The sequence below is a fragment of the Cydia fagiglandana genome, chromosome 11 (assembly GCF_963556715.1).
Source record: "Cydia fagiglandana chromosome 11, ilCydFagi1.1, whole genome shotgun sequence".
Taxonomy (NCBI): domain Eukaryota; kingdom Metazoa; phylum Arthropoda; class Insecta; order Lepidoptera; family Tortricidae; genus Cydia; species Cydia fagiglandana.
In genome coordinates, this window is record NC_085942.1 from 1,562,796 (window position 1) to 1,589,964 (window position 27,169).

Sequence of the window (27,169 nt, forward strand, 5' to 3'; positions counted from 1 at the left end):
CCCAGTTTCGTGACGGTGTTATGATTTCATTGAAGATTAAATCCAGCTCGGTGCTTAAAAGAAAAGTGGGTGAAAACCATAAATCTGTATTATTATTGAGTATTTATTTCAGAGAAATGCAAGTGAAGATTACAGTTATGGCATATTGAACGAAGATATTGAGGTTACAAAAATTCCATTTCCGAGTTTAAAGAATCGGGATAAAATAACACAAATATTCTCAATGTTGTTGTTGTTGTAATAATGTAAACAATTTCCGTTTGCTGCTGTAATAGCAGTTCCGGTTTGTTTACTTTGTATGATCAACTCGTAGTGCGCTAACATTAATAGCTTGTTTGTAAAAAATAGTAGCTATGGTCGAATTTTCTCTGAGGCAAACCGAAATGGTGGTATTCGCAGAAGAACAAGACAATTGATATAAATACATAACTTGTTGAATTGCACGCTTGAAGGCCTTGTAGTGGCAACGAACATGCCTCATATTCAGAAGAAATAATCGCCTTTGAGGCATCATACACTTGCCACCACGGAGCGCGAAACCTTCTGCATAATTTGACCATGACCATGGTCCTTGACAAGGTGCGTGAACGAACTCATTAGGAATTACTGGGAGCCGTATGCGGCGCTTTGAGACCTATGTGCGTTCTTGTTGACTGATAGACAGAAAGGTAGAACAACACATACATCGAGCGACGCGAGGCAGTACCAGCAGAACACATGCTTGCACCGCTTGCACATCATCTGCGCGCAGCCCTCGCTCTTATAAGAGACGTCACATCGGACACACTTTGACCGACTCTGAGTTATTAACAGTTGACAGTAAGCCACTTACATTACATCTAGCGACGCGAGGCAGTACCAGCAAAACACAAGCTTGTACCACTTGCACATCATCTGCGCGCAGCCCTCGTCCTTCTCGATAGGGACGCGACACATCGGACACAGACTAAGTTCACTAGTGAACAGCTGAAAGAAAAAGGACAACACTTACATCGAGCGACGCGAGGCAGTACCAGCAGAACACATGCTTGCACCGCTTGCACATCATCTGCGCGCAGCCCTCGTCCTTCTCGATAGGGACGCGGCACATCGGGCAGAGTTTGATGAGCTCCGAGTCGGGCAGGAGCGGGGCGCCGGCGCCGGCCATGGAGGAAGACGCCGCTGCCGCCTCGCACGACATGCTGCCGTGCCACTGTTGACAAAGGAAAAACATTTATGTTATCATCATCATCTATATTTAAGAGCTATGCTCTTATTGGTGGAGTAATCGCACTAATTGCTGGGCCAGCCTTTTAACTCCCTAGAACGACACGACAGAAAATCTTTTATTTGGCTGAGATATGTGAGCCTGAGCCTTCCTCTGCGTCTTGTCCCCTCAATCTTGCCCTCCAGGATGTTTAAAAAGAATCTGTCGTGCCGTATCTAGGGTTACCATATGACAGGAATTTTCCTGACATGTCAGGAATTTTGGCCTTTTGTCAGGAATGGGGACGGAACACGAAAATGTCAGGATTTTTTTGAATTGATAGACTTTTTATAAGGTACCTTTTTATTTACTTAAATTAATCCAAAAATATTGTAATAAAATAATAAATGAGATCCACTCAACTTATCAATAACGACAATAACTTCGTAATTATTCATTAACAAATCTTAACTCAATCAAGCATACATACATATAGATGTTATAGAAATCGAAAATTATGTCTAATATTCGCATTTGCAAAGATAACAATCTAATAAGATGTATCTAATAAGATGTATGCTTTATTTTATATTTGTTATGTGTTAAATACACAATTGGTTGCCCTGAAAACCAGCGCCATGGCTAAGGACATTAGTCATCGGCATATGCTGAGTGGCATCCATTTTGGTGTCTTGTACTAGAATAAGATGTATTATAGGTTAAGCATGTATTTCAACACCAAATAAACCATTTCTATTTCTATTTCTATATCCTCTGCCTCTGTGATTAAAAATAATGTAATAATACAATTGCACTTTTAGGGCCGCGTACCGCGTTGACGCGGCTTGTCAGGAAAAATATTCGGAAATTAGGAATTTTGTCAGGAAATTCTAAATTTGTATCTGGTAACCCTAGCCGTATCAGGTGGCTTTTGGATGGTTGGCAACAATCATCTTACCATCATTCATGTTATAAACTGAAAAAATCGTAACCAAAGCGTTCAGTGCACGAGACCGGATTTCAACATTCGTCCTCAGATTGTGAAAAAGGATTTTGTATTGTCTATATCAGATTTCTCTGCAGCTGATTGTACCCACGAGTACATAGTTCTTAACAGCAACACTCGACTGACAATGACAATTGCAATAAGGTGTAACAATTGTCAGTTAACGATGTGGACGATGGTACCTACATACCTACTAGTAAGTTAAGTACATACAGTACTGTTCTCCTAAGGCAACAGTCATTAACCAGCCAACACGACAAGACTCCACGGAATTATTACAAAATGGCACGGCATTGGAATCGAATTTGAATACAATAGAGCCGAAAAGTATCGACAATTGAGCATTTTTAAACCTTATTAAAAGCACAGAAGGGCTATAAGTGGTCAGTCAAGTTTGTACTGACACAGGTATTGGATTGATGACGTTGAACTATTCGAAGGTCCTTTGAATAACTACTGGGGTAATGTATTGAGTATGAATATAAATTATAGAATTAAATATAAATATCTGGAAAACGTATAAAAACTCAAAAATGAGCGTTTTCCTAGAGATAAGACCTAGCTAGATCGTATTCATCGCCCCTAAAAACCCCCATATAGCAACTTTCATCGAAATTGTTAGAGCCGTTTCCGAGATCCCCGAAATATATATGTATATAAATAAACAAGAATTCCTCGTTTAAGGCCTGTGCACACCGGCTGCGTGTGCGTGACGTGTGCGTGTGCGGCTCCAACATTTTAGCGCACGTGCACGTCACGCACAAGCAAGCCTGTGTGGTATGGTGCAATCTTTTCGAGTGATGGCGCCAACTTTCAGCCAACTAGTAGATGGCGTTAATATTAATATTTAACAAGTTAACACATCAGTGAAAGAATAATGATCAGAGTCAAATGGCGTTCTAAGTTCTAACAGTTTTAATGTTCTGTCGAAAAATGGCAGTAAATCTCCTGTAGCTACATAATTTACCATGACAGTAACTCTCTATTTCAAATTATCTTTTTTTTTAAACTTAGGATAACACGTCATCACACACTGTCGAACAGCATGTAAAAACCGGTAAATCTGCATACTGATCGAGCGCATGGGGTTCGATGCATATATAAACTGACGATTACATTATGCGTAAACGCTTTGATTAAATATTTATGAATTGTTATTAATCGATGCTGAAGATGTTAATGTAGGTAATGTTATTACAGCTATTAACCTGTTTGAAAGAAATAACAGGGAAGGAAACAGCAAAATTTTATGAAGTTAATCCTTTATGCAGGGTGTAAACATTCCGTACACATAATTGTAAAAACGGGACCCTATTACTAAGACTTTACTGTCACCAGGGTGTATCGTGTATCTCATGAACCGTGGTAGCACGACAGTTGAAATTTTCACAGATTATGTATTTCTGTTGCCGCTATAACAACAAATACTAAACAGTACGGAACTCTCGGTTGGGCGAGTCCGACTCGCACTTGTCCGGTTTTTTTTTTGTATTTTATATATCTAATTCTAAAATGACAATTCGCTTGCCCCATCGGTCCGACTCTGACTAATCCAACCGATCTGTCACTTTTTTATACCACATCGGTGGCAAACAAGCATGCGACCCCCTGATGATAAGCGGTCACCGTAGCTTTAAAAAAAAGTGTGTACTTCAGTATATCTTTCACTCCGTCTGTCTGTTACCTCTTCACGCCTAAACCGCTAAACCGATTTAGATCAAATTTGGTACACTCAGAGATAGTTTGAGACCTCGGGATCATTCCACGCAGACGAAGTTGCGGCTTTTTTTTATATGGATTCTCTGAGCTGGGCAGCTGGTGCCCTTTGCTCTTTTTGGGACTTTAGCGTCAAGTGTGCGAGAGGCACAGAGCTCTTAAAACTATTATAATAACTATATACACATTTTCTATTAACTAAGGTCGATGCCCCCTTTGAATTCCCGAGCCTTAGGGGCTCATCAGAATTGTTTAATTTTATATATCAGATGTTTACTTGACGTTAAATAAAAATGCGTCATATTACAGCGTGTCAGCGTATCGAGGTCTGTCATTGTTGCCTTAAAATGGTTTATATCTAACATTTATATACATTAGGGTTAAACCCAGGGTATCCATTTCAGGTTATTCAGGGCAACCCAAATCTTATCCAATACACATTCAGGACAATGACATGTTGCCGTATTTAACCCCACTGTTCCGAACCCTATTTTCCAGCAAATTGCGTACCTGGCCCAAAACGGTGTCATCTACAGTGCGGGACAAACGAAACGCCTACGCTACGCAACAATCTTTTCACCACACCAGCTCGGAAAGGCTTATTTTGCACTTCGAAAACGAATAACAAAGTTGCATTTTATCCACATGTGAGGTAAAGTAATCAAATGCAAATTTTGAGTTGTTTTCTTATGTTTGCTGGTAGAATTGACTTTTAAATGATGATTTTGGATGATAAATATTTAATAATTTGGATTATTTGCATTTGGATTTGATTTGGTTTGATTTTGCTTGATATTTTACATTTAATATTTGCTTCGGGTTGGTGAGGTAAAAAATTTTGTGTTTCACTCGGGGGCAAATTTTGTTTAACCCTCGTGCTTTAAAACCCTCGCAACGCCCAAGATTCCATTTTGGAGTCTTTCGCTTGACCACCCGGTCAATCAATATTAGCACGAGCGGTTAAACAACAACTTTGCCCCCTTGTAAAACAAATAACTATTAATAATTCCAATTGGTGGTATATTGTCGTATATAAAAAATGAAATTGTTGTATATGAGAAACAATAAGGTTTTTAAAATGTCTAAATAATTAATGGGAGTGATGCCTCGGATAGGATCCGCAGTAAAACATTGGACTATTGGAGTGCAAGGGTCCTCTTGTTACTCTAACCTGGTTAATGGGAACTTGATAGGATATTGAAAAGATAAAACCAAATATATAACATGCAATTTAATACAATTCGCTAACTACTACAATGCACTCCGCTTTAGGGCGGGCGCTGCTCAGAATACAATCGGTTTCTCTAAACTGTCGGCAGTTATGGGATGACACTATAGTAAACCTTAATCTACGATCGCGAGATGAACGAGACGCGGGGTTTTGGCCAAAACCTGGGATAAAAGTCTAGTGCACTCACGGGTACCGAACGTAGCTATCATCCACAGGCCCGCTGGTATTTAACGCAGCAGGCGGATCGCTGACGGTGGGCGACGGGCGTTCCTCAAGCTCCGGCTTTGGCAAGCCCGGGCGAGAACAACCCGCGGCGCTCAGGAGTTCCACAAGAAGGACCCGCGCGATGAGACCTTGGGGTCGTCGGACCGCGGCAAGGCTGTCCGACACACGGCTCGCGGGTCAAGGCCGTGCCCTACGGCTTGATGGTGGCGCCAACGTGTCGCGCCTCGGAGTCGACAGGCCACGCAAGTGAAAGGGAGGCCTGTGTGAAGCACCTCGGGATCGCCAGGCGGCACGCAGTCCACAGGCCTTGGAAACTGCGCCCTGCGGTGAAAACCAGCGTCCCCACGACGCTCAGCACATCAGGGAGCGCGCAACGGCGCTCGGAGCAACACGACCGTCGGCCATGCTTGCGCTCGCCGGCGGCACGGAAAGCACTCGGTGGGCTACGCCCTTTTCGCGCACAACACACACACACACGGCGCACTTTACATATATCCCAATCTTCCACCGGCCAGGGCAGGCGGCGGAAGGGGGCGAGGCGGTTTATTTCGATATTCAATTAGGAACTGTATAAATGCTAGCGTGCCCCAGTACCAACTCCCACATCCATTCCCCATCCTAGAAAAAAATCCACAGCCCTCCGTTTCGATCCATATCGACGCATCAAACGTCAAACCAACTTAAACCTTTTCCAAATCATATGACTCTCGAAAAAATATCAATGCTCATTAATACTTGTAATATTTTAAGTGGTTAATAATAATTACTAATAATTATATTTCTATCGTACGTTTCCTACCTTGTTTCATTCAGAATACCTTCTTTCCGATGCGGTAACTAAACGCATAGTCTACTCTCTGACAGTTCTCCTGTCAAAATTTCAACCTTTTCACACCTTCATATTCACTATTTATGTTTCATAAAAATTCCGAAAATGATTCTAAAATACTAATTAAATTAGGAAGTGACCTATTTGAGCAGTTGGGGTAGACCAGGGGGATCATTTTGATATGCATGAAGCCAGGTTTGGTTCACCAACCTCCGCGCAATTTGGGTGACAAGTTCCGTTCAAGTGGCATACTCTTTAGACTTGTTTCTTCGAAACCAGCTAACCAGGAGGCAGGATATGCTAAACAACCTACAGCTGAGAAGGTACATTATAGTTTTACCTAAGTGTCATACTCTGGTGTATGTTATTTTGTTGGAAATGCGACAGTCATGTTGTACCGGTTATCTTGTATGGAAAAACATGTATTTATCCTAGGCAAATACGTAGCATCGCTACAATATCCCCTCTCTCGGCAAAGAGGTTAAGCGCCGCTTAACCGAGGCAGCCGGGGTAACCGGAGAAAAAAATCTTTTCCCAAAAAGTCATCTGGTCCAGTAGGACGTTAACTATACATGCGGACATATACATGCGCTCCGTATTTATTATCGTTTGACACTAAACCTATATTTATTTGTTTCGTATGCTACTTAATATTTATCTTTAATTTACCTATATTATGTTCTAGAACTATAACGTAGACGTATACCTCTTAACACTATGCTGTGGTCAGATCATGACTATCACATGTTTCACATTAGAAATCACAGCGTGTGGCCACCACACTGTGGTTTCTGCTACTCAACTAAAAAATATAACCTAGATTTCCTTTGAAATAGTCTTAAGTTGTATAATGTAGTCGCTATAGTTAATAATGAGCTAACTCTCATTTTGAGGCTAATTGATATCTTTTAATGCTAACAAAAATATTAGTTATCTTTGATTAGGCTAATTTATTCTAATTAATTAGTATATTACATGTATTTCTATTCCTAATGTAATGCTACCTATTGATATACTAATAGTTATGTTTTACTATAGCATGCTCTGCTATGCCTATATTCCTACAAATACAAAGCCACTAGTACCCTAATATAATATGGTTACTAGTTGGTAGTTTTTATTTATTACTTATACTAGCAATAGTGGAAGTTACTTATAACCCGCACTTAAATCAAACTCCAATATGCAGCCAATGGGCTTGCATTAATTGAAAAAGAAAAAACTTGGTTTTCTTTTCCATGTCCTACTTAGTGTATTATATCCACCATAATTGAGTCACCCTGGGCCCTTAGGGTATGTAGTTACTTATAAAATTTGATTTCCTAGGAAATGCTTGGAACAAATGTTGACCAGTTGGGTCAAAGAAGCATGTATGCTTGAAAAAAAAGAATGGGCTAAATCTTAGTATGCCCTAATAATATAAAATAAATTGTTACGTGTGACATACACCTTGTGGGACTTTAATTATGTCCTTGACATGATATTTTCCAATTTTACCCGTGTCTATCTCCTGAAGATCATATACGACATCCGAATGCTTCTTAATGACTTTGCATTTCAGGAAGCGCGGTGCCAATTTTGCGGAGAAGAAGTGTGCTGCATTTGACTGTACAAAATTACGCCTCCATACGATATCGCCTACGCTTAGCCGCAGTTCCTTACGGCGCAGGTTATATCGTACCGCGTTTTGTTTGTACGCTTTGGTCAAAGCATCAGTGACGCGCTGGAAGATATCTGCCATCTCGTTGAGAGCAGTTGCTCTGTCGGACCGGTTGGAAATTTGGAGGTCGTCTAACGAATTTGGAATACCGCCCCTAATGGAATGCAGCATGCCATCCGTCATCATCTCTCGCCCCTTTGCCAACAAGAATGGTGTATGCCCCGTTACAATATTAATAGTGCTATTCAAAGATAGCTGGATTTGCGGTAGGTACTTGGACCAGTTCCTTTGGTCTTGTCCTACTAAAATAGCTAGGCAGGTCTCAATAGTTTGATTAAAGCGTTCTACTGTATTAGATTGAGGTGCGTAATATGCGTTATAAAATATCCTTGGTATTGAGTGTGTGGCACAAAAATCTTTAAATTGTTTACTTTGGAATATTGTTGCGTTGTCGCAGATTAAAACACATGGGATTCCCTCTTTATTTAAAATTTCTGATTCTATAAATGTAGTTACTGTTTTAGTTGTTGCAGTTCTAAGTGGGTGAATCCAACAATATTTTGTAAATACATCAACTATAGATAGTATGTAGACGTGACCAGAATATGATTGTACTAAAGGACCTATTAGGTCGATAGATAGTGTGTATAGGTTTATTAACCTTTTTCTGGTTTGTCATGTGCCCATGTGGAGGCTGATTTGAGTGTTTGTATGCTTTACACTTCTCACACGTGGCCACATAATTTTTCACGTCTGCATACATGCCTTTCCAAAAATAGTTTTCTTTAATTTTTGATAAAGTTTTAAATGTGCCAGGATGTACTGTTAGTTTTTCATGATTTTCTTTAATGCATTCTGGTATTAATTCTCTAGGCAAAACTATTTTCCAATTATTTTCGGTCTGTAAATTTGATATTGGTTTTGAATATCTAAATAGTACTTTATTTTTTATTTGATAGTTTTTATGAAATACTGGGTTTGTTTCTACATTTTTAAATAATTTATTATACCAATTATCTTTAGAACTGCAACCTCCTTCGAATATTACTGCCTCAATACGTGACAAAACGTCTGGTACTACGTGCATGGAGCCTTTTTTATGTCTAATTTCAAAGTCAAAACAAGATAACTGCATTGCCCATCGCGCCAAACGACCTGAAGGGTTGTTTAGCGTTTTGAGCCATTTTAGCGACATATGGTCGGTGACCACCACAAAGCGGCTACCTTCTATGTACGGTCTAAAATGATTTATTGAGTCCACTAATGCTAGGAGTTCACGTTCGGTTGTGCTGTAATTTCGTTCGGTTTTCGTAAGCAACCTAGAATAAAAAGCTACAGGGTGTTCTATACCGCTCAATTCCTGAATAAGTACGCTCCCGATGCCGACGCTTGATGCATCTGAATGGATCTGGAATGGTTTGGAAAAATCAGGGCAAGCGAGCACCGGAGCCTGGGTGAGGGCTTCTTTAAGCGCTAGGAATGACCTCTCTGCTTCCACTGTCCAGTCTACGGTGTCTCTACCCTTCTTCTTGCCAATTAAAGCTGTCATCGGGGCTATGATAGTTGAAAAATTTGCCACGAATCGTCGGTAATAAGAACAGAGCCCTATAAATGCGCGTAGTTGCTTAGCGGTTGTTGGGCGCGGGAAATTTTTAATGCTATCTAGCTTTTGTGGATCTGTTAGTAGACCTTGTGAACCGACTATGTATCCAAGGTACCTAAGCTCTGATTTACAAAATTCGCACTTACTAAAATTTATAGTTAGACCTGCCTTGCTTAAAGCTTGAAAAACGTCATTTAAAATAACGATATGCTCTTCAAACGAATTGGTGGCTATGAGAAGGTCGTCACAATATGCAAATATCTTCTCGCCGTATTTATGGTGAAAAAGAGAGTCTACCAAACGTTGTAATTCACAGCCCGCGTTCGAGATACCGAACGGGACGCGTTTAAATTCAAATAGTCCGCGGTTTGGTACCACAAATGCACATTTTTGACATGACGTGCCGGAGCCGTCGACGTTGTCGGAGTCACATAAAGAAATTTGCCAGTAAGCCGCCGACAAGTCGATTGAGCTTAAATAACGTGTGCCACGTAAATTATCTAAAATTGAATTAACGTATGGTACAGGATATGAGTCCTTGACTGTGACGTCGTTAAGTTTCCTGGCGTCTAAACAAAATCTCCAGGAACCGTCTTTTTTTGGAGTCATAACAACGGGGTTAGACCATGGTGATTTAGATGGTGCTATCACGCCCAGCTGAAGCATCCGGTCTACTTCGTCATTTAAAGCCTTCAGTTTAACCGGTGAAAGCGGATAATATCGTTGTTTTATTGGTGGCCCCGTTGTTGTGATCTTGTGCTCTACTAGAGATGTTTTACCCAGACCTCGCTCCTCTGTACTGATTGACTTAAATTCATTTATTACTTTGTCCAATTGAATTGATTCGAGAGGGGAGAGATCATGTTTTGGCACTATGGCACATAATGTTTTTAGTGACTCCGGCCTAAGTGATGTTTTCCTTTTTAGAAGGTGAATATCTTTTAATTTAAAAATATCTATTAATTCTAGTGTCAATATAGAATCCATGCCAAAAATGAAGTCATCAGATACTTCTGGGATTACCATAAACATGATATTATAAAGCATCCCTCTGAAATTGATTGGTAATAGGATTTTACCTATGACCTCAACGACAGAACGGTTTGCACAAGTCGCAGTTGTAGTGTAATTTATTAAATTAAATCCTAAATTTAAGAAATGTTTATGGTAATTGTTCCCTATTATACTTAAATTTGCTCCTGAGTCCATTAGACCTGTATATATTCGTTCTCGTACCTCAAAATCAATGTAAATTCGGTTATCTCCTTCAACCGCCTTTACACCAGGAGTCACCGCACCTAAATATAGTGTGTTTGATATTGTTTTGATGGCTCCTGGTCTATCTAGTTTTTTTGGACATTGTCTGCTTCCGGCGCTGGTCTGCCCTTGGCAGGATTACATTTGTGGCAAGTGCTTGTAAGCACATTTTTCTGACCGCACTGAAAGCAAACAATGCCTGGAATAGTGCGGCATTGTTGGTATGAATGTCCCGATTTTTTACATTTTTTACAAGTAAGTTGGTTGTTTTTATTATTTACCTGTCTTTGTGTATTATTGCTCTTGAAATTTCTCTGATTATAAGTTTTAATTTCGTTAATTTGTTTTATTTGTTTTGTTGTTTTGGAATTATTTGTAGACCCAGGTAAGCCTGAATAAGCTTCAAAACGTTTGCCTATAGCAATAAGATTTTGGATGCTATTCGAGTCGTCGACAGCCAACAGGTGCCCATATGATGGCAAAATGTTATGTTTAATTATCTGCAGTAAGGTTGTTTCCGATAATTTTGTTGTCAGCCGCGCATTCATAGTTTGCATCTCCAATATGTAAAAATGTAATGACTGGCCTGGTGATTGTCGGTGTTCTCGAATAGTTTTTTCTAAAGTATAATCATTGTCTATTGATGTAAAAAACGATCTGAAAAGATCTTGCAATTCCGACAACGAGGAGACTCCGTCGCGTATGTGCCTATAGTAATCTAAGGCTTTACCGCTTAGTAAATCTGCAAAACATTTAAGCACTTTGCGCTCCGGAGTGTCTCGGCTACGTCTGTAGTCATCAATCCTAAGGAAGAAGTCGGTGACATCTGAGTCACCTGAAAATTTCAAATTCCACGACCGCAAATGGTCCTCGCGCAATACATGCACGATGCGTTCTGTACTGCCTGTAGTCCCCGTCGTAGGGGTTGTAGTGACTGCCCCTGTTAAGGTTGAGTTGGTTTGACGGACAAGGCCCGGAGCCCCCAAATATGGTAAAATAGACTCTAGTGGTTTTGGCGTGGATGGGCCGGGTAGGTGGGCGTCTGCAGCAGCACCCCGCGGTCGTGTATTGACATACGAAGGATTGAATCCTGTTAATTCACGAGTAGTGGTGGGGGGTTTGCCTTCCCTCTCACCTGTGTCATGGAATTCGTCCCCTTCCTCCTCCGACATGTCGGTAAGATTGCTGCTTTACTTGTGTCAGGGTGTGCACCTAAGTATTATAAGCTAATAACACTTCGGTAGATATATGAAGTATTGAAGTAAACTACCACTATGCTCTCGACTGGAGCGTGGTAGAAAAAATAATTTGTGGCTAAGCGCTATGCTAACTATTCATAGTGTAGCCTAATAATAATTACAATAAATAATAAATTTGCTACTCTGTCACAAGTAAAGTTACAAATTAAATGGTATTGTATTTTTTTAAGACCAATAATTGCATTTAATTCTTTTTTTTTTAACTGATACTAATTTTATACATTTATCTTATCGCTCTCCCAAGCTCACAGCAACCAGGTTGATATTTAAAACTTTTTTTCGGGCGCCATTGTCGTATATAAAAAATGATGTTATTGTATATGAGAAACAATAAGGTTTTTAAAATGTCTAAATAATTAATGGGAGTGATGCCTCGGATAGGATCCGCAGTAAAACATTGGACTATTGGAGTGCAAGGGTCCTCTTGTTACTCTAACCTGGTTAATGGGAACTTGATAGGATATTGAAAAGATAAAACCAAATATATAACATGCAATTTAATACAATTCGCTAACTACTACAATGCACTCCGCTTTAGGGCGGGCGCTGCTCAGAATACAATCGGTTTCTCTAAACTGTCGGCAGTTATGGGATGACACTATAGTAAACCTTAATCTACGATCGCGAGATGAACGAGACGCGGGGTTTTGGCCAAAACCTGGGATAAAAGTCTAGTGCACTCACGGGTACCGAACGTAGCTATCATCCACAGGCCCGCTGGTATTTAACGCAGCAGGCGGATCGCTGACGGTGGGCGACGGGCGTTCCTCAAGCTCCGGCTTTGGCAAGCCCGGGCGAGAACAACCCGCGGCGCTCAGGAGTTCCACAAGAAGGACCCGCGCGATGAGACCTTGGGGTCGTCGGACCGCGGCAAGGCTGTCCGACACACGGCTCGCGGGTCAAGGCCGTGCCCTACGGCTTGATGGTGGCGCCAACGTGTCGCGCCTCGGAGTCGACAGGCCACGCAAGTGAAAGGGAGGCCTGTGTGAAGCACCTCGGGATCGCCAGGCGGCACGCAGTCCACAGGCCTTGGAAACTGCGCCCTGCGGTGAAAACCAGCGTCCCCACGACGCTCAGCACATCAGGGAGCGCGCAACGGCGCTCGGAGCAACACGACCGTCGGCCATGCTTGCGCTCGCCGGCGGCACGGAAAGCACTCGGTGGGCTACGCCCTTTTCGCGCACAACACACACACACACGGCGCACTTTACATATATCCCAATCTTCCACCGGCCAGGGCAGGCGGCGGAAGGGGGCGAGGCGGTTTATTTCGATATTCAATTAGGAACTGTATAAATGCTAGCGTGCCCCAGTACCAACTCCCACATCCATTCCCCATCCTAGAAAAAAATCCACAGCCCTCCGTTTCGATCCATATCGACGCATCAAACGTCAAACCAACTTAAACCTTTTCCAAATCATATGACTCTCGAAAAAATATCAATGCTCATTAATACTTGTAATATTTTAAGTGGTTAATAATAATTACTAATAATTATATTTCTATCGTACGTTTCCTACCTTGTTTCATTCAGAATACCTTCTTTCCGATGCGGTAACTAAACGCATAGTCTACTCTCTGACAGTTCTCCTGTCAAAATTTCAACCTTTTCACACCTTCATATTCACTATTTATGTTTCATAAAAATTCCGAAAATGATTCTAAAATACTAATTAAATTAGGAAGTGACCTATTTGAGCAGTTGGGGTAGACCAGGGGGATCATTTTGATATGCATGAAGCCAGGTTTGGTTCACCAACCTCCGCGCAATTTGGGTGACGAGTTCCGTTCAAGTGGCATACTCTTTAGACTTGTTTCTTCGAAACCAGCTAACCAGGAGGCAGGATATGCTAAACAACCTACAGCTGAGAAGGTACATTATAGTTTTACCTAAGTGTCATACTCTGGTGTATGTTATTTTGTTGGAAATGCGACAGTCATGTTGTACCGGTTATCTTGTATGGAAAAACATGTATTTATCCTAGGCAAATACGTAGCATCGCTACAATATCACTAAAGGTTTAGAGCCCTGTTTTTATAGAACGCTCCGTTTAGCGTAAATATTTAGGTTTCAAGACCATTTAGATTTTACTGTGAGCACGAGAGTGTGTAAAAAACATGTGTGGATCATATTTAAAAAATCCTCTGCGATACCTACAGATTAAGGGGTTTGAGTAAATGTTTTTCGTTAGTTTACATACTGTATGTACAAATGAAGAAATATTAAATTATGATTTACGGCCCGCTTTGATTTACTTTAAGATAACGAACGTTTCAAACGTTTTTGTTTGAAGAAACCAAGACGTAATATCTAATATTTGACGTAAGTACATATCTTAAAGTTCAAATCGGGGGCGTTTATATCTTGAGTTAATTAGGATTTGTCAATGATTCGCGTCAGTTGCCGATTTTGCAATTTTCCGATCGATTTTGTGGTGTCCTATTTAGCATATTGGAGTCTGCATACCTACGGCAAGCAAAGACCCCAGCTTAATTCTAATTTAACACCAAATACGATTCCTTCGACCCTTAGAATCCTAACTAGCATAATACAAATTCAACCTTAAATTGGGACATTAAGGTTGACTTTCGTTTGGCAGGTATACAGGTCAAAAGGAGGACAATTTGTAAGCTTGCCTTTTATATTATACATCCCTTAGGCGCCTGGTCTGGGTTGGTAATTAAAATGTGTTTGTGCTCGATTTGGTTTATGCAGTTTAGGCCAGTTTTATAGCCTAAAGGCATTTAAGGCTATATTTTATGGCACGTAGTTAACCATTAGCCTTAGATAAACATTTAGATATCTACATATAATACATATAAATGTTCGATTCTTGCTAACTGGCGAGAACTCCACTTTTTACAGGTGGTGCTCCATTGCGACACCCTGTGCTATAATAAGCACATTACATAACTACGTCGAAAATTTACATGTGCGAATAGGGAATTCGCTACTCGTGTTGACTTAATCTCCCTTCGGTCGTGTTTTAATAAACATATCTCCACTCGTTGCGAAAATCCTATTTTTCGCACTTGTATATTAATGCACTATTACAATTATTACAAAACTAAGTTCTGTATTTATTACTTTTCGATGGGCCAATTCGGCATCTATCACTTCAGTAGAAAACCAGACAGATTTACTAGTAACAGGAACAGCAGTTGCGAGTTTATATAAAGTTCGATCAATAGAAAATTGCTTCGAATTGATTCAAACTTGGCGTACTTATTCAAGTCTTTATAATTTTATAAGATAGGTACATACTTTCTATGACGACATATCGATATCATAATGGCCCTTACTTGCAGCACCTTGACATTTACAGTTTAATAAATCGATATTAACATCGCATTGCGACTTGATATTCTAATTTGTATGCATTGGAAATCTTATAGACGTTTAACTTTTATTAGGAACCGTTACCATCGTCATAGTGAAATCAGTAAGTTTGGCCAATGGGCGGTCGGGGAAATTCTAGAAAGGTGAATAAGTAGGGTAATCCGCCAGTAACTGGCCGGGTTTAGTAACTGGTCGTCTTAAACTAAAAATGAATTCTATTCACCTATAAACCTTATCTCCACATATAAGCGTTAGCGTCTGATACTACTAAATACGAAACCTTATGGTGTTAAATTAGTAAAACTGGCAGAGTGGCTACTAAAACTGATTGATTGATCTCCAATTTCCGACCCACTTGTGAAGCCAATAATTCAAGTTCTCAAACTGTCTGTCAGCTTAAAATTGTGGCCAGGGTTGCCAACCTCAATTTTTTTTAACCCTGAGCTCAACTTAAAAACCCCTAAAACTGTACTATTATTTTGGAAAACCCACTAAATAAAGAATAAAACAAATTACTTATTATAGATTTTCCAAATTTAGAACATTATTATCATTTTCAACCGGTTCGACATTTTAATGATCATACATATGAACGTTATACATAGATGGTCAAGAAAATCTTGTCAGGAGAAAAAGGCGCGAAATTCAAATTTTCTATAAGACGATATCCCTTCACGCCTACATTTTTTCAAACTTTTCCGCACTTTTCTACTCTAAAAAATACCCTAAAAAAACCCCTAGCCGGTTTATTTCCCCCTAAATTTAGTGGTAAAACCACTAAGTTGGCATCCCTGATTGTGGCTCTGATTAACAACGAATCCGAGATATAACTTATAATAAATCTGCCCAATCCCGTTACGCGATTAGATACAAATATGGAAGTTATAAAGTGCGGCATTTATTTACTTATGTGTAACGACAAACAATATTAACATGCACAACAGAATGAATACATTAAGATGAGTCTGGAATGTAGGAGATATATTTAATGGCGCTCTAAATAAGATTAATCTAAAGCAGAACATTGAAGCGCAATAAATCTTATGATAAATGTTACCACTCGAACAGAAAACTGGGACAGTGTTAATTATAGACGCTGTGCCTAAAATATTGGCTGTCGAAATCATACGAACCTATCATGTGATATGACTGTCATTTAATGTTAGCATTTATATATCAGGTATAAATGGCGGTAAGGATTCTAAAGCGGATGTCTTGGGTTCAAGTCCCGGATCGTATCTACCCATGGCTTAGGTACTCGAGACTTATGTTTTCTCCAAGAGCAAATCTGCTAAGAAATTTAAGATGTGTTCAAGTCTTCATTGTGCAAATTGGTTTAGAGTTTAGAGTGGGAAATAAGAATATTTTTTTTGTACAGTGCACAGTGAGAGCATGCCTATACCAGCGGTCAGACGTGTAAAAATTGGTGACGACCAAAACTTTTATTGTTTATGTAAAACCATTAAATTAATGTTTTTACAACAAAGTGAACTCAGGCTATCTGGGCAGAACTGCACAATAAATAAAAACTTGCATAGAAAGGCTAATATTCTTTGTCCCGGGCAAGCTTTTATACATTAAGTAGTGCTCAACCGTTGAGTGAGGGCATTGTAGGGGGATTCTATAAATCCTACAACGACCTTTCTTCTGTCCGCCATTCTGGACTGGAGCAGGCGTGGCTCACTCCGCGATTTCGTCGCTTTGCTACAGGTAGTTAAAAGTACATCCGTTCCACACCAATTTTGGTGGCTAGCCATAAGCCACGCGCGGCACTGTCGCCACCTAGCGGCCATATCTGTCCTGGGCCCGTAGCCAAATTACATTCGCTCCGTATCGATTCGATCTCTACGTTCGCGAGCGACTGGTCGATAATGTTTATAATAACCTAGCCAAGAGGCAATCTTTTTAGTTATCGCATATTCGACGGGCCAAGTCGATAAAAATTAATTTTAGTCTGTGGTTCTCGTTCAAAACTGTCAAGAAACGTCAGCTGTCAAGAGTGTCAAGTGAACAGCGAATCTAATTTTGGAGAAAATAATTGTTTTATCGGTAAGCAAATGAAATATTTTGGCATTTGTTTAACTTAGTTAATTACAATTTCGTGATAAAATAACTCTATATGGTGTAATAGTTGAAGAGTGCGTTGTTAATTGCATATAATTTTGACCTAAGTTTAACAATTTCAGACAGCCGTCGTCACCGCAGCCCCAATCAAGGCGGCGGCGCAGCCAGAGCGGGCAAGAGCGGGCTCCGCGGGCTCTTCTTCCACGCTGAGAAGTCCTCGCCAAGTTGGCACGAACAGTCAAAGCTGCCGCTGCAATGACGCCTTCATGGCAGTTACCAGTGCTAAGGACGTGCACTGCTGGCTTACTTGACCAGAAGAGACAATACTTTAAGTGTTAGTAATGATTCAAACCGTGAAGTGAAATTGTGAACAGGTTTGCCCGAATCAGTGTAACCTCAGTGAACTCATTTACTTCATAGACTTCAAACATTTTCGAAATTAACAAAAGTCAAGCGAACATTGAATACATAGATGTTATGCATTAGATAAGATAAAAGCTGCCTGTGAAACCAAAACCAATAAATCATATTATTACTTAATATTATTTTTTAATTACCTACCATCTTTGCTTTGAATGGAAATTTGGGAAGGGAATCTCACCCGCTAAGCTACTGGCTATTCATATTTAACCTTTTGTATGCTCCTGTCAACAATTTGTAATTTATATATCAATCATAATTAAATAAAATAAAATAAATAAATAAATATTGGGGACATCTTACACAGATCAACCTAGCCCCAAACTAAGCAAAGCTTGTACTATGGGTGCTAGGCAACGACACATACTTATATAGATAAATACATACTTATATACATAGAAAACACCCATGACTCAGGAACAAATATTAGTGTTCACCACACAAATAAATGCCCTTACTGGGATTCGAACCTAGGACCGCTTAGCAGGCAGGGTCACTACCCACTAGGTCAGACCGGTCGTCAAAATTAATGCATTTTTTAAAGTTGAATATAGGTAAGTACATGGGAGCAGATCTGCTCCTAAGCATACCAAAGGTTAAGGTGGTAACCACCATAAATAAATGAATGAAACAATGATTGGGTTAAAAGTTAATTTATTTTATTGGAAATCTATTAATGAAAGATACAGCAGGTATTTTTTGCCGGCAGCATAAAATCAGTAGCCAAGCATTCTTTTCTTGTTTGCACATATATTATGTAGTGTTTTAAAATAGTAAAACAACACTCAATATATTTTTGTGGTTGTACATGTGTCATAGTTTCTTCCCTTGACCCTGGCTTTGGAGCACCATAAATATGTCAAGGCTGCAATGAATATCCAAGTCACCTGAAACAAAATGAATGCTTAGTTTTTCAAAAAACTCTGTAACATTTGGTTATAATATTTATCTATTCTCTACCAGTCATATGACAAAAAAAAAACTAAATGTTTTGTGTAAGTACATATATTTTTATATAGTGTGTAGGTACAGTCAGCTGCAGAGAAAAGGTACCACCGCTACATAGAAGTTTGTATGCAGGAGTGGTACCATTTCTCTGCAGCTGACTGTACCTGCGCCTGCCAAAAGAAGTCATATACAATATGTTTCATAATATGAAAAGTTTCATTAATATGGTTGATAATTTATATGCATAACAACAGCCGGTCTGGCCTAGTGGGTAGTGACTAGTGACCCTGCCGGTTAATCTGATATTAATCCTGAGTTTGAATCCCCGGTAAGGAAATTTGTTTGTGTAATGAGCACAGATATTTTGTACCTGAGTCATGGGTGTTGTCTATGTATTTAAGTATAGTTTGTCAAAGGACTGTCTCATTTCAAACAAAGACAGAGAGAATCATACTAGCTTTGTCATATACTAGTACTAGCACCCAAAAGTATGAGTATAGTTTTCCTGGTTCTTACTGAGTGACAAATTGGTTTGACCATCTATATATAGTTATCTAAGTACCCTAAGTACCCACAACACAAGTCTTCTTGAGCTTACTGTACAGTTCGACAAGAAATTGTAGAAATCAAAAAGTAGCAACACTGTAGTCTCGTCTCTTTCAAATCAATTTAAGAAAATGGGATGACACTACAATATTGCTAGTCGTTAGTGACCTTGCCTATGAAGGTTATGGTTTTGCTTCCCGGGAAGGGCATTTATTTGTGTGAAGAACATTTGTTCCCGAGTCTTTATCTATATTTGTAAAGCCTTTACCTATATACCTTTGCCTTTACACAATCAATTCACTTTCCTATTGAGAAACAAGTGCTTGCCTGTGTGCATATGGGTACCAAATTTAATCTACACCATTCATCGGTTTATATTTGAAGACGTAACAGGAACACATAAGAAGTTATTTTAGCATCAATTACATATTTTATATACTTATTAGGTATGTGGGGATAAGTTATTGGCTCACTCTTACCTTTGCAGGGACGTTGTTTCGTGTTGCATTTGTGGGTGCATAATCCATTTTTCCATGACACTGTCAATATAGATAGGTAGATATTCAGCGCCTCGGTCACATTGGATCCTTTGGGTGAAATGCTGCGTACGGCCCACTATCCTTTGATCTGACCCCGTAGCATAAAGCCACCAGCCACCAGCTAAGGGCAGTCCTTTCCTAAGCAGTTCCAATAGGCGATTTTTCAGACGGCGCCTGCGTCTAAGCGAAACTTCCGCGTTGTTCGCCGCCCACAATAATGTTAAAGTATGCTTTTTACTACAAATTCTAATTTACAAACACTATTATACGGCATTTTCTTGTGCTTCGATAAGTTATCTGCAAGGGGATAGCTCTCGCTACGTATCGACACCTAGGAGGCGATAACGATTCGATTTCGCATGTCAAAAGTGTCACTCGGCTAGGCAATGTATGACAGATATCGAATTCCAGTAACGAAAGTTTTGCGTTTCGTTACAACATTGCAACTTGGCTAACATTTTTGTATTCGTTAATATTTTTCGACAAACTCATCTACGGTACCTGTCATTCCCATACATTTTTTATCGATTCGTTAGCGATATCTTTTTTCGAAATGCGTTTTGGCTAGGCCCCCTGATCGTAACAGACGCGTTTTGTTAGAGAGTGAGTCTTCTGTACCTAGTACTATTATTTATTCTGTGACTGGAGGCGATGTGAAAGACGGTAGACTATAGATAGAGACTTGATACGAGTCTGTATTTTAAAAACTTTCGTTTATTACACGGTTTAGGTAGGAAGTATTAATGTTTGACCAACATAAAGGCCATTTAAGTTGGACCCTACGCTGCACGACAAATAAAACTAGAAACTTGTATAGAGAGGCCAATCTTAGTCCCGGGCAAGCATTTACATTAAGTGGTGCTCAACTGCTCAGTGAGGGCATTGTAGCGCTTCTATAAATCCTAGCCTTTCTTCTGCCCGCCATTCTGGAGGCGACGTGAATTCCTGTTAAAATAGGTAGCGATTCAATACGAGTCTGAAGAAGTATTTTAGTTTTATGAGACTATGACAAATGGTGGGAAAATGCCGGTGACAGGGTCGAGTGGAGAAAACGAGGGGAGGCCTTTGCCCAGCAGTGAGACACCAAAGTAGGCTAGAGAAAAAAAAATGAGACTATGAGATTTTAAAGTTGTGATTCGAATCTGTAGTCAATGGAAATAGAGGTTATGCATGAATGTAATTTTTTCCACTTTTCATTCATTTCTAAGCTTTTGCATGAATCTTGTGTAGAAGACGAGACGAACCGCCGTAACTAAAATGGTAAACCTGTGGTAAAAACATGATAATTAATCACAGCGCGAACAACGCAACAAACTAATCTTCAACAGCTTTGAATGAATCACCGTTAGTTTCACTTATATCGACCAGGGTATGAACCGCTCGAAAACAATATAAAAGGTAATCACGGTTAGCTCAGTCGATATAAGTCTAGTGAAACTAAGCTTCTTATCTTTACGCGATAAGTAAGCACGGCTAGCAGCCGTAAAGCCTGTGCAAAAACAAGTACCTATCTCATAAAGGCTAGTTCCCATGAGTTTTCCCAGCGTAAATGGCGCGCGACCAATTTTGCGATCCGATCTATTTCTATTGCATGCTGATCCACAGTACACAATGAGTGCACATAACGCGCGAAAGGTGCGAAAGTGCGAAAGGTGTCGTGTTTCGGAGGTTCCGGGGCAAACTGCCGAATCCGACACAAGAGCAGCCGACACAACGGAGCCACGCCGCTTTGTCGTCTAAATAGTGTTTAGTTTTAAGTTTTATAAAATACATATGTATGTTAGTCTGTAAGGTATTTGTAATATGGGCCTTGTTACCTGAATTAAATATCTAAATAAATAAAATAACAACTACTTACGTACTGTAAAAAAACCTTAAGGCAAGGTCCGTAACAACTATCGTTATTCTACATCCTATATCCCTATCATTATAATTAAGTTATGATGATAAGAAACCGAAGTAATGTGATATAACGCTCCGCCATTTCCAATGTACATTATGTAGGTATAAAAAAACATTATCGATAAAAGCGAACGTGCTCACACACGAGAAACTGCATGTTGAGTAATGCGATCTGTACAGGGTAACACCGGGGACTTAGTATGTACTAAACCTAAAGCATTTTTTCCTAAGCTGAAATGGTAAGTATGGTAATCTTCGCTTCGCGCGGTCAATATCTAACAAAAAAACCGGCCAAGTGCGAGTCGGACTCGCGACGAAGGGTTTTGTACCATTACGCAAAAAACGGCAAAAAGTATCACATTTGTTTTATGGAAGCTCCACTTAAATATTTATTTTAGTTTATTTTTAGTATTATCATAGCGGCAACAGAAATACATCTACATCTGTGAAAATTTCTAACACGGTTCATGAGTTACAGCCTGATGACAGTCAGTCGGACGGACAGACGGAGAGCGGAGTCTTAGTAATAGGGTCCCGTTTTTACTCTTTGGGTATGGAACCCTAAAAAGATGTAAAATATGTCTTAATGTTAAATAAAATATAAATTGTAGAAAGCACTTCCGACTACGCTTCTCGGTAAGATTGTAATAATACTGCGCGTGAGCACAATAGGTCGGGAAAGCTTTCCATTGGACAATGGGTTGGGTGCGACGTTGGTTCGCTGTGGTGAAAACTGTCTGTTGTTATGTTGCGCTTTTCTTGTACTTTTACGTTGTAGCGAGTCAAGCGAGTGATGAGAGTATTGTCTATAGATAGTATCCGCTGTTGAATCTCACAATTAATATTGTGTACCTCTTTTTCTTTATATTTAAGAGCTATCAGTGTTCTTGTCGGTGGAGCAATCCCAAACTCTTCCAGTCCTCTGCCAACTCCTTAATCTTTTAGTTGTGTAACTACAAGTTGTATTTAGTAAAGTACAGTCAGCTGCAGAGAAACTCAGGTTTCAGCCTCCTCTTCCTCCTCAGGAGGTCAGCCTCTTGGATAGAAATCTGTATACAATGTTAGCCTTAACCGTCCAGCGTCCAGATATCTTCCGGGCCAGGAGCAAATTTCGTTACTCATTGCGTCCCGGAATATCTCGTTAAGGGTCTCCCCAAATATATCGACGCGCATTCGGCAAAAGCCGATAGGAAAAAGCTTTATGTCCGCGCAATAAGAGCGAAAAACCGGTCGACGCGTCCGGCGTCGTCGGCCGTCGCGAGCTGAGCCAAACGACGACTTTTTCGCTCTTATTGCGCGGACATAAAGCTTTTTCCTATCGTATTTTGCCGATTCCGCGTCGACATATCTAGGGGAACCCTAAATTATAAGTGAGATGAAACCTCGTGAGTATCAGCTGCCGCTCCGTTGTTGAGTTAAGAAACAGCAACCACACACAAAAAAAATTTTACAGATGATAATTTTGTGGCTACTGAATGGACACCGCAGATTAGCCGGGGCAGAGGTAGACCAAAAAAGAGATGGCGGGATGAACTTGACGCTTTTTGCAGCGACTGGCGGGAAGATGCACAAAACCGTGACGAGTGGCGGAAGAAGGGGGAGGCCTTTGCCCAGCAGTGGGACACAAGAAAAGTTTTATGACGAAAAAACTTACCTCCTGGTTGCACTGCGAGCAAAAATCATGCCGGCAGGTCGGGCAGTGCGCTGGGCTGGCGGCGCGCAGCGATACGACGGTGTCGCAGCCGACGCGGGGACAGAACGCGCGGTTAGCGTCCATCGCCACTTCTGTAAAAAAAAAAAACAAATTTAGTTTGTAGTACGGTCGCGTATAAACCAACATTCCATTATTGGATTTAGCTGAAACTTCACATACATATGTAAGTTGGGTGACAATGCAATGTAATGGCACTATCAAGCTGAGCTGATGATACACAGGAATTTGCCATTGGAACTGTGACAAAACAACGCAACCTAATTGTATTTTAGCTTATTAGAATTGTCTCGAGGGGTATAATAGAAACTAGCTTTGATTCTATATCTGTCGTCAGAATACCTAATAAAAAACTAAAACAACATGCCAACACCTCGCACCGCATTAAAGTAATTAAAGAAATTATACGACCGACGGTGTTACAACTTACAAGAGTGTTTCAATTACAACGTCGGTTAAGGTAATCGTGCACGCTTTTCTTATAATAGTCCCTCTTCATTATATAGACAATGTAGACAATTAGCTTAGTCACTGAGATGCTATTTTTAACTTGGGTAATGCTTAGTCTAAATTAAGACGGTTTAAAGTATCTACTACACTTATTTACGCTAGCGCAATGTGTACGCAAGAAATATATTGGTGTTATTGAAGTTTAAATCCAACCAATATAAAGCTGCCTTTCTTCTCCCTCTCTCTTCTCTTCTCTTCTCCACTCCGCTAGATTACAACCAATGCCATTGATCGATTCCCGCACGTTTTCGAATTCGGTAAGTCTTCAGATCCTGCTAAATGTGCGATCATCACATCCGTAACCCCATAGTATCCGAGGGCCTACCACAAGCCACTTTCGACGTGTTGCCTCCCTGTCACACTTAGGGCCCCCCCACATCTGGCGTCTTTCGAGCGTCGGCGTCTATAATTCTATGGCCGACGTCGACGCAACTGCGCAGCGACGTCATTTTCCATAGCGCTGGACCGACGACGACAAACGCCGACGCTCGAAAGACGCCAGATGTGTGGGGGGGGGGCGGGGGGGCGGGGGGTACGTACGAACTTACAAGTGCGATAGTGAGGCAACAGGTTGAACGTGGCTCGCAGTAGGCCCCCAGGCCTTTTATGGAAGAACACAGTTTCGGTTTCAACTGGTTTTACCGCAAAGATTCTGATTGCTTGAAGTACGAGGACAAAAGTCGTTGAACGCGCTTAGTTGACCTCAGAGATTCACCCACTCGAGCCATAATTTTGCGACGCAAAAGCCAGGGATGTTTGTTTAATGGAAAAATATATTCATAAACAAGAATAACAGTGCTTCGTGCTCACAAAAGAGCCATGCAGTGCATGCATTTAATATCTTTTCGATATTTAGGTGTATATGTCGGCGGCCGATCGTAAGATCAGGCAGATCCTAATGTTCCTGTGTATTGTTTTGAGGATATAGTCACATTAAACCAATACATATATAGGTAAGTTATGTTCGCTAGGTTGCTTCAGATGCCCGAGGGGCAAACTGCCCAGAAATAGGAGCCCCGCCTAGCGGGGCTCCGTCGACTTAGGGAACGAGTCAAAGATTTTCACGTTTCACGATATGCCTAGGTATTTCACGATATGCCTTATCTTACGATCGGCCGCCGCCGCCGACATATACATTCGTCCAATCCAACGCCTGAAACGTCGAATCCAAAATCAAACAGGAAACCGGTTAAAGAGCGTGTCTTTGATTTTTTGCGATTTTTATATATTGTAACCTTTTTTGCCACTTTTGTGTTATTTCTAGTCAGGATCATAAAAAGGCATATATAAAAATGGCAAAAAATAAACGCTCGATAGAACACAATGTACACAATTACACATTCATAATTTTCTGGCCACAACTTAATCGTCAAGAGAATAAAAGCTTGATGTGTATTTACTGCACATATCATTAACCACGTGTCTTTATTTATATCTCTGAACGTCACGTTTCTAGGTCAATCCTACAAGGCAGTGAACTCTGATAAATATTTAAAAAATCGATATCGATAAATCATAGTGACGTTAAAGGCTGGGATAATGAATCATCGTAATGGCTTTATCATGTAGTACTCGAAATGATAATAGGCAGCGATGTGTAAAGGGCGCGTTTACTTCCTTCCTTTTAAGTCCCTTTTAAGGCGTTCATGTAAATCACGATGTCAGGCAGGATTTATAAAGATTTAAGGCATCTACACACAGAGTAAATGAAGCGTCGGTTTAATTACAATGGCGTATCCACAACGATCAATGATATAAGCACGACCGCGATAGGCCTACAGGAAAATGTTCGAGAATGCTAGATAATTAAGGAAGAGTTGTTAGCCCAAAGAGCTTACATTCAATCTCATGTGATCCCTTAATAGGCCAATCAAATTAGATCCAAAAAAGCGTTTTAAGGATATTCCTGGAATGAAGCAAACTATGATTACACTAACATAGAACCAAATGAAGATATTAAGACGATTTCCAGCTTGCTGGGAATTAATTCGTGGAAAAATCTAATTGGCCTATAAGAGCTGAAAAGTAAAAGTCGTATAGATTTTATTGCGTAGTTGCATGCAATATGAAGCGTCGCTTTACGATTGCATCGGCGTAAAATAGAATTAAACTATTTTATTAGCTGTAGGTTTTAACAACCGCTTCGTCTTCCTCCTTGACCTTTTCCCATTTACTTGGGGTCGGCCTTTCTTGTCCTTTTCCTCCATAATCCACGATTTTTGGCTATTTCAGCGTCTGTATTTACATCTTTCATGTCTTTTTCGACTGTCGTCAGCCAGGTGGCAGGTGGTCTTCCTTTTCCTCGTTTTTGTGTCGGCATATTTAGGGCTATCTTAACCATATGATCTTCTGGGCGACGTAGAATATGCCCGTACCACCGGAGACGATTTTCTTTAAGTTTATCAGATATTGGTGCGACTTTGAAACTCCCTCTAATAAAGTCGTTACGGATTTTATCCAACAGTGTGACTCCTCCTGACCAGCGTAACATGCGCATTTCTGTAACATGCATTTTATTTATTTGTTGTTTACATGTTGCCCAGCATTCCGAGCCGTATAAGAGAGCGGGTCTTATTGCACTTTTATAGATTTTCCCTTTTACTTTTATTGGCATTTTCTTATCGCATATTACGCCAGTCAGTTCTCTCCATTTTTGCCAACCTACTGTGGTTCTATGTGTGACATCTTTATCGATCTTGCCATCGTTGCTGATAATGGATCCTAAGTATTTGAACTGGCACACAGTAGGGATTTTTGTTGCGCCGATGTAGATCTCAAAGTTGCTGGCGTCGGAAGTGCCATCAAACACACACGACATATGTTCAGTTTTCTTTCTACTAATCTTGAGGCCATTTTTTTCAAGTGCATCTATCCAGGTGTTAAATGTGTGTTGGAGGTCGTCTATATCCTCTGAGATGAGTGCAACATCGTCCGCGTAAAGGATGTTCCAAGGTACGGGTTTTTGGCAACTTTTCGTGAGGTAGTCCATTGTTACATTGAAAAGTAACGGGCTGAGTGTAGAGCCCTGGTGGACACCGGTTGTTATGGAGAAACTATCACTTCTACCTGCTGGGCTCACGACTTGCGTCTTCACATCTGTGTACATATCTTTTATTAGCGAGATGTAGCTTTCCGGCACCAGCTGACTTCTCAGTGCTTCCCAGATAAGGTCACGAGGGATATGGTCGAAGGCTTTTTCCAAATCAATGAAGATCA

At 40.4% G+C, this 27,169-nt stretch overlaps 1 protein-coding gene and 1 long non-coding RNA gene across 3 annotated transcripts in view; one reads left to right on the forward strand and one right to left on the reverse strand.

Annotated features, from left to right (window-relative positions):
* Positions 1 to 27,169, reverse strand: part of LOC134668747 (E3 ubiquitin-protein ligase RNF144A) — a 203,904-nt gene that overhangs the window by 15,353 nt on the left and 161,382 nt on the right. For both annotated transcript variants that reach the window (XM_063526196.1, XM_063526197.1), the window contains 2 exons: positions 23,387 to 23,517; positions 992 to 1,192 (listed from right to left, as the gene is read on the reverse strand). In XM_063526196.1, the coding sequence (XP_063382266.1) occupies positions 992 to 1,192; positions 23,387 to 23,517 (332 nt within the window). The remainder of the gene's footprint in view (positions 1 to 991; positions 1,193 to 23,386; positions 23,518 to 27,169) is intronic.
* Positions 17,180 to 17,917, forward strand: LOC134668481 (uncharacterized). Its single transcript, XR_010098780.1, has 2 exons — positions 17,180 to 17,362; positions 17,500 to 17,917. It is a non-coding gene; the product is annotated as an uncharacterized LOC134668481 (long non-coding RNA).